Raw genomic sequence first — 8,721 nt, forward strand, 5'->3', positions numbered from 1 at the left:
TGGTCAGTACAACTTCTACCTCCGGTAAACACGTGTCAAAGCTCAATGCAAAACAAAGCAGTAATCGAATAGATGTTGCTTCGAAAAGAACAAACTGTGATTGTGATAATACAGTTTTGACCTGACTTTGGAATTTGGATATTGATGCTGCAATACTGTTAACTCTTGCTCGTTAATTTGGACTTTGTTTACGCCTTTTGTTGTGGATTTCGTTGATATGGCCGAAAGTACGCAAAGAACTGTTTTAAACAGTCAGATACGCGAGTTCATTATGCCATTCGATTATATTTTATTTCGATAATGAATTGAGATTTCACCTCACTATTGTAATCTGACAAAACGGCCATCATAGCGTGCCGGTACTATAGTTTTGTCATGAAAAGTTTTTTCGACCCGGTGAGACTTGAATCCACGACCATACTGCATCGTAGCATTGCTCTTGCCAACTGAGTCTTACCAACAACAACCTTCGCATCGCAGCTTTCAAAAATCTCTCGCTAGATGTCACTAGCGGCGACTAATGCCGAAAACCAGTACAAAGATCTATAACAAAAACACGTAGGAGAATTTCGACAGCTCTGTAACTTGACCTGTGGCTCGGTTGGTAAGAGCAATGCTACGGTGCAGCATGGTCGTGGATTCAAGTCCCATCGGGTAGAAGACATTTTTCTATGTGTTCGATCTTTGTATTAATAATAATAATTTTGAATATAGCTTGGGCAATCTACACTCTATTGCCACTGGTCTGAAGATTAGAGGCATCGTCCAGCTAAAGGCAAGTTCTGTACATTTCATACACTTTGGGTAAACAACTATATAAACATTTATAGTAGTAGTTAGTTATTAGTAGCCTAACATGAGACCTGTTATTTCATGAGGGTCCGACGGGATTTTAATTTCTAAGTTTATTTACATTTGTAATTGCTTAGTAGCAACACATCTAGCTAATGATAAAGGAAAACGTCTTGAGGAAACCTGCATGTTGAAGACAACCCTTGGAAAACGTAAGAAGTTCTCGAACCGCATTGCAGACTATGCCTTCTCTTCGGAAGAGAATAATACTTTAAAACAAAAATGTAACTCAAATAGTACATACAAAAAAGGGATGACTCTTTGGCTGGTTAGTAAACAAATAATCATTAAAACAATCCTTCAGATAATCGATCTCTACAATACCATTGTTATATTGTGACTAATATGACCAATTTGTTCTCTTGATGTAGTAAAGCCACATGTGATCCCAGTGATCGGCATTGAGGGGGTAATTTAGCTTAATTAAAGAATAACGTAAACATTCTCTTCTACAAATCCCGGGACTTGTCGGAACTGATTATGTTTGTGTATGCGTATTATACATTGAAATTTGAGTAACATTTGTACATATTATTATTTCCCATTAATTGTTTGCTACAAATTATTGTATCAAAAACTATTGTAGTTGTGTTTCTACAGGTATTTATGTCATTAAATACATTAGCCATTAATCTCCCAAGGCCCTGTGTGCATCAAAATGTACATATTATTTGAAGTGATTCGGACCCAGAAAATATTATTCTTTGATCACGTAACCGCCCAGTGTACATTGTAACGAAATTATCGCATTTAAATTTAGCGCTATATATTCTACATGGCCATAGGGTATGAAGAAAAATACGTTTTTCATATAAAACTGGGGACTGAAGCATGTAATTACATTTTGTACATATTAATGGACATCGGGCGTTTGGCACTGGTAAGTTGCTGGGTCTTAGGATAAAAACAAACCTATATTTTGGGATGTTTAAAAAATAAACAGAAAAATAAGAAATTTTAGTCGCATTGATGACGAAATGAGTATGTTCATACTAAGGAAACATTCTTACTTTAGATAAATTAACTTCTTCAAATTCCAATATGTTAAGTAGTTGATCTCACGTAAAAAATGCTTTTATCACATGAAAGTCATCAAAATAATGCGACTTATATAAAACAAATTAAGTATATCTGAAATTGTACATAACTCTCCTATTTCAACATACAATAGTTTCGACTAATTTTGTTTGTAGAATCTTTAAAATTCTCTCTGAATAGTTGTAATTTTGGTGATGTGGCCTTATGACATCAAGGCTGCTGTTACGTTCCAATATAGCCGAGAACATATAAAACAACTTATTCATCGAGCTATTTTTCGCATATTTCACGTTCCCTATTACATTTAACGCAAATGCAATAGGAATCTGCAAGCGCTTCCGACCAAAACCTCCACATGCGGATAGATTGGATATGGACGCCGCCGTCGCAACACATTTTATCTTATTACTATACTACCACTTCTCTCGTCCTAAGGGGGATCGTGACGTAACAAATCTAAATTGGAAACCGATTTTAGCCGACTTAAAAAGGAGTAGGCTCTCAATTCGACTGTATTTTTCTTTAGTATGTTTTGAATCGATTTGGATGATCTTTTTTTTGTTGGATAGACGAGTAACCCAGTTAAATTTGAAGAAAATATTCCACCTCTAAGGGTGGCAAACTAGGGGATGAATCCGTTTTCGCGCACTTTCCGGTAAGCGATTTTAGTAAAACTTGACAAATAGATGTAATTCCATAAACTTTTGAGGTTGGTTTTTTTTTACTAACTTTTTAAAAGTATTATTGTGAAAATACGATTTGCTCTATGAATCTATTTACTTATGACTTACCATTTTCTGTTTATACTGAATAGCAAGCTTTAATCGTCCCAAGGTCTGTCGTTCTCCTGGCTCCCAAATGTCAAGTTCCAGGGGGTTGTAGTTGAGCATGATCTCTAACTCCTTGGACGTTCGTGTGTGATCCAGAAGTGCGGTGGCGAATTCTTGACACTGATGACGCAACGCCTGAACAAAAATTGCTTGTTAGAACTGTTCTTACTTGTTTCTTGTTTTTAACTGAGTTCAGTTCGAATGTATTTTTTTTGTATATATGTTACGCGATAACTCCGACATTTGTAAACCTATTTTGATCATTCTTTTCTTGTTGGAAAGAGAGTACCTAAATATTAGTTCCATTTAAATTATATTAGTTTCATTTAAATTTGAAGGAAAATTCCACTTATAAGGGTGGTAAACTAGAGGATATATAATAGAGGGGGAGAACTTTTGAGATCGGTTTTATTTTTGAATTACAATTATGTACAATCAACTCTAGCCGTGGTGGTCATATCTCCTCCTATTCTTAACGTTATTAATGTTACGTGTTCGATTCCTGGCCGGGTCAATTCAGAAAACTAACTTTTCTATATTGTCTCGGGTCTCAGTGTTTGTGGTACTGTTATTTTCCGATTTCCATAACACAAGTGCTTAGTTAAATGACACTTGCGCACGACTGTACTTACCGACAATTGAAGCACGAGATACTGTAAATACCCCATATTTCAACCAGATGGAGAATCTAAGGGAAGCATGAATCCGGAAACAAACCATTGGTTATGCGTTCAAAGAAAGTGCGTCATCACTTTCGTTTTGTTTGTTTTTCATTACCGGTTATTTTACTATCAATTTGCCTGCTGTCAATTGTATTGTCGAAACGTAACCCTGTAGGGAATTACACTGTATTTTATGTGTCTAGTTTGTGTTTAGCGATAGATAATGTGCTAAAAATAAGACAGCTTACGTCATTAACTTACTAAAATAAATTTGGTCTACTACATTGTAATTCTGATGTATAATGTGAGAAGTACGTTCAAATTGAACCGTCCCCACTTCATAAGTAATTACGTTTCGAGAGGTTTAGCTTTGATGACCTTCATTTATCTAATGCCGGCCATAGACGCTACGGTATACCAGAGAGGTCTACCTGTGCAGGTATACCAGCGCAGGTAGGCCGTTTGTCGTAGCGTATTTGGGACTATCCGGTATACTATCCGGAAGAGGTCTTCAGTTAATTTCAATATGGTATCGATTGAAGAAAACGACGATGCGACGGTTCCTCAAGTATTTTCTTATCAGTTGAATCGAATGTTGACATTTGTATTACGCAATGTAGTACGATGCGAACGACGACTACCCTATACCGTAACTAAAAATCAAACGGCACGACCTGTGCAGGCCGCCGTAGTACACGCACACATACACTTGTTCACCGTACGATATCATTCAAAAGAATTGATTTTCGGTCTGCCTGCACAGGTACACGTGCACAGGTAGACCTCTTCGGTATACCATAGCGTGTATGGCCGGCATTAATCGGATATTCGATATTATAAAATTCACAATTTTGTATAGAAACCACCACGCCATGCACTGTGCGTGTGTGTGAGAGCTTTTAATACATTGGCTGATGTGAAAGCCTCGAAAGATCTTGCCTTATATTCCACTCGAAACTCGGTCTCCATTCTGCTGAGTCTACCCAGCTCCCAAGACAACTGGAAAGCTGTGAGTAGAGGGTCAGCAGAAGATAGAGCGATGAGGGAAGGAGACGTTAGAGCGCGGTAAGCGTTGATACGAGCTTGAGAATGGCGGAGGGAGTCTTCCTGGGAGGACTTGACGCATTCGTCGCAGCCGCACCTGTGGAAGATTTTGTATATAGAGAACATCTCATTTACTTTCTTGTAAGTAAATGGCTCTGTCCAGTAGTGGGGCTATCGAAGATCGGGGGTGTTTAATTTTCTTTATTCCATTTTAGGTGTTGTAGGGAGTCTTCAGAGCAAGTCGTCGTGACATTGTTTCATATAATGTAGAACATCAGAGTATGCACTTATTTGTAACTGCCTCCGTGGCCGAACGGTTACCATGCCGGACTGCCACGCACAGGTCTTGGGTTTGACTCCCGTGCCGGGGCAAATATTAGTATGGCCTAGATTTATTTCTTTTGTGAGTTTCGGTGTAATTTGTGGTTGTCTTTGTGTGTGTCCACGGTAACCGCGATACTGGGTTTCCCTAGTACCGGGCTATGAGAGCGCGCGCGTTAATGTTATTTGTACGCAGTGGGGTCAATCAACTGTTTTACCGACACTGTGGTGGATGAAGGTATAAGGAATTATGATTATTTATTTGATAATCCTAAACTGAATTACTACTGTAATGGCTATCATATCTAAAGTTTTATACAAGTCTTAAGATGTGCACCGACGTAAATAAATGATTTTTGAAACAATTCATGAAAAACTTAAACTTATCTGTGTCTACTGCGTTACCAGAACGAGCTTATCGTAAAAAAAATCCAAGAAAATATTTACAGAATGTTAAATATCTAGTAAGTATTTATGTTAGTGTTTAATTAATTTATTTATATTTGGGAAATTAACAGCTCAAATGACATTGATGTAGAATAAAAAAACTATTTAATTGTAATTACAATCTATATGTTAAAATAGATAAATTTTCTATTAAACTGTTAGATTTTCCACTAGAATGTTTGTACAAAACCATACGCAAACATAAAAAGAAATTCTTGTCTGTCAAAAAATGTCCGGTCTCTTTTTACGCTTTGCCTTCAACAAATAAACCTGTGTTATCTATAGTTCCTATTTGTAGTGATATTTGATGTATTGTCTCCTGTGTGACCAATCACAAAAAATTAAAGTACTTAATTTTCAAAACAAAACTACTTTTTCGGACCAAATGCCGATTTAGATCGATTTAGAAAATACCAATGAAAATTCCAATGTGTAGAAATCGCGAAAACCTAACTGGGAATTGGAAAAAATGTATGATTTTTTTAAGAGTTCGATTTAGACAAATTAATTTTTTTTTAATAATAAAACATGTTGGACACTTTTTTAATTTTATTTAAATTTTAGGGATGGCATCTGTAAAAAAGTTTATTGACCCTGTGATGATATCATCTCCTAAAGGTACCCAATAACGTTTTTACATTCTGCGGTAAATTCTGCAAAATGGTACGTTGTTTTTGTAAAGTGGTACTTTTAAAAAATATGAAATGATTGTAATAATAACGATGTTTTACTACCATGCTATCCAATTATGTTTTGTGAAATTACTTCACTAGTTTGTTATAATTATTAAAATGTTATGAGGAAAAACGTTCATAGATTTCTCACAGATGGCACTGCCGCAAAAAGTGGATAAAAACCAAAAATAAAGATCGGCAACAAGCACTTAGAACAATTTGTCTGATGATTCGTCCCGTAGCTTAGTTGAGAGAGTGTCAGGGACGGTGTGCTGAAGGCGCTGGTTTGAATTCAGCCTTTCTTGGTGCTCGATCTTTGTACTAATAAGAAATAATTAATTAGAAACAGAAATTGATGTCCCACATAACGTCCCTTACATGTGTCGTCGCAAAGTTTTGTATCGCAATAGTTGAGTAACTAGTTAAAGTTATTTAACTAAGCTACAACTTAATCGTGTTACTTGTCTGGAGCTAATAATCGTCTTTCATTAAGTGCCTTAAGTGTTCATGGGAATTGATTTGTTTCGGATACAATATGAAGTTCCGAATCGAATAACATAAACATCGAGTATATAACCAGAAATAGAGATGTAATGTCATTTAATTTGTTTGAAAACTATTCTGCTAACTATTCAAATCATGACGATGACAACTGCGCTCCGATTGGCCAGCCCGAATTCGAAACAATTGGCGGGTGTCGTCAATTGGTTCACTTCAAATCGACCAGTTAACTCGAGCTTTGCTATAATGGACGAAAATTGGAAAATTACATATTTAATTACCGATGAAATTTGATTCCGTTTGTTTTATAATTAGATGTTTTGCTGTTTTTCCCACACTACCAAATGGAACAGCTCCCCCATTGTTAGAGACGTTATCTTTATTACAATAAATACAGAATATTTTTGGAATGTACGGAGACGTACACACAGGTCAGGTTGTTGACGCTGTACTATTTCAGCTTTCTAATTTGTTATTTCAGCGCAAACGAGAGTTAATAAATATAAAAGTGATGTAAGGCCCATTTACCTGATGTATTGCCAGGGACGGATGGCCCTTATTTCGTCTCTATTTCCGGTTATACACTCGATGAATATAAACAACTTGTCAACCGTAGTGGCTGTATACGTAAATGAAAAAAAAAAAAAAAACTTTCGTTGATTTCTAACAGGTGGCGCTACGGCAAAAAAGTATCCAGCAACAATAAAGATTTGTAACAGCGGCATAGACAAATTCGTTAGAAATACGTTATAACATATATAACATAAACCTTCTGTTCAAATTTGTAATTACAAAAAATTGGGTTTATACATTCGCGGCATGATAAAATAAGTAAATTGTTATGTAATAATAATGAAATAAAAAAATAGAGTAAAAGTAAATAAAGTCTTGTAAATAATTAATAGTGTCTAATGAACAGTACGGGGAAATTCGAATTCATAGTAGATACAGGGAAACTGTCAATAACCTTTAGGCTCAACTCACACTGGCGCAGAGTCGAAGCGTCGCGACGCGTCATGTTTTTCGCCTATAACATATTCATCTATATTTTCCAATTATTAAGGTATAAATTTGTGTTTGCAAATGTGGAATCGCGTCACTTGGGCGCCGTGAGGCGTCAGACGCCGACCAAACTGTGATCCCGGCGCACTAATGCGATTGTCGTCGACGCACATCGCCTGGCGGTGGAGTTGAAAAACAGGACGCGACGCGACGCGTCGACTTATCGCCAGTGTGAGTTGAGCTTTAGGTTTTTTGTGAAAGCAATTTTGGCATAGTAATTTTTTTTGGTCAAGCGTAGGCTGTCCATTAAAATGAATAATTTTGAACATTTTATTTAATGCTAACTAATTCAATTTCTGATAAGGATTATTTTATTGAACGGTACTAAAAACTCGGAACAGCAGAAGTTGGTCCAATTTATTAAAATATATTTTCATACGATTTGTTACCTTAATAGAAAAAACGCTGTGTTATTGTGTGTATTACTTATTATACGATGATTAGCAAGTATACGATTCTAGATAGAGGTTTTTTTTAATCCTCTTCGTGCTTTTTGAGATCCATTCTAAAATTCTATAGTACAAATTGTAAAGATATATTCGTTGCCTGTACCTACTTGACGTCGTGGGGCACGGGGAGCGTGGCGCCTCTGTCTAGCAGGATCTTTAGAATTTCATAGTGGTTCCTGTGAGCAGCCAGGATCAAAGGGGTGATATCCGGCGTGAACGTTGACGCGGAAGGATCAACGGACTCCCAACTCTGTGAGAAATAAAATAATTGTAACTACATGAAAATATATAGCAGAAGTAGAGCTCATTGTGAAAGAGTTCGTCAAACTACTGTATACTTTACTTATTTCTGGTGCCAAGCGGTAATGTGAGCATTACTGCGTTCCGGTTTTGAACGGTAAGGGTGCTACTAAATTATAGGTACATGGGACTTGTCAACTTATGGGTCAGGGTGACGGGCGCAGGGGCACTGCCCTTCAGATCTCTACGTTTTAAAATTCTGAGTGAAATTGCAAGTGCTATAGACAGGCATGTTGCTTACCACCAAACGTCGCGTACGATTTGTTTGTCTCGTCTCGTGGTATCATAAAGAAGAACCTCAAAAGCTTTTATCACTTAAAAGTCATATAAATAATATCAATTTTGAAACAAACTAGGCTGATAACAATTTGACTGCATGTTTGCAGTAAATACGAGAAGTCGTAATCAACTTCATGTAGCCAACACAACGACTGCACGCATTAAAAACTGTATGCAGTTGATCTCGGCTGCATGAAACCGATTTTCAATTCAGTCAACCTGTTAGCAGCCTTATGTATTTTGTGAAATTTTATCTCTAAAA

General features: G+C 36.6%; 1 protein-coding gene across 1 annotated transcript in view; it reads right to left on the reverse strand.

Annotated features, from left to right (window-relative positions):
• The window catches only part of LOC113228821 (transient receptor potential protein-like), a 38,612-nt gene that overhangs the window by 23,059 nt on the left and 6,832 nt on the right, over positions 1 to 8,721 (reverse strand). The window contains exons 3-5 of the mRNA XM_026462225.1: positions 7,988 to 8,130; positions 4,322 to 4,523; positions 2,682 to 2,855 (exon numbers count right to left, since the gene is read on the reverse strand). Of these exons, the coding sequence (XP_026318010.1) occupies positions 2,682 to 2,855; positions 4,322 to 4,523; positions 7,988 to 8,130 (519 nt within the window). The remainder of the gene's footprint in view (positions 1 to 2,681; positions 2,856 to 4,321; positions 4,524 to 7,987; positions 8,131 to 8,721) is intronic.

This window comes from Hyposmocoma kahamanoa, unplaced genomic scaffold, assembly GCF_003589595.1.
Source record: "Hyposmocoma kahamanoa isolate Upper Pololo Valley unplaced genomic scaffold, ASM358959v1 244, whole genome shotgun sequence".
Taxonomy (NCBI): domain Eukaryota; kingdom Metazoa; phylum Arthropoda; class Insecta; order Lepidoptera; family Cosmopterigidae; genus Hyposmocoma; species Hyposmocoma kahamanoa.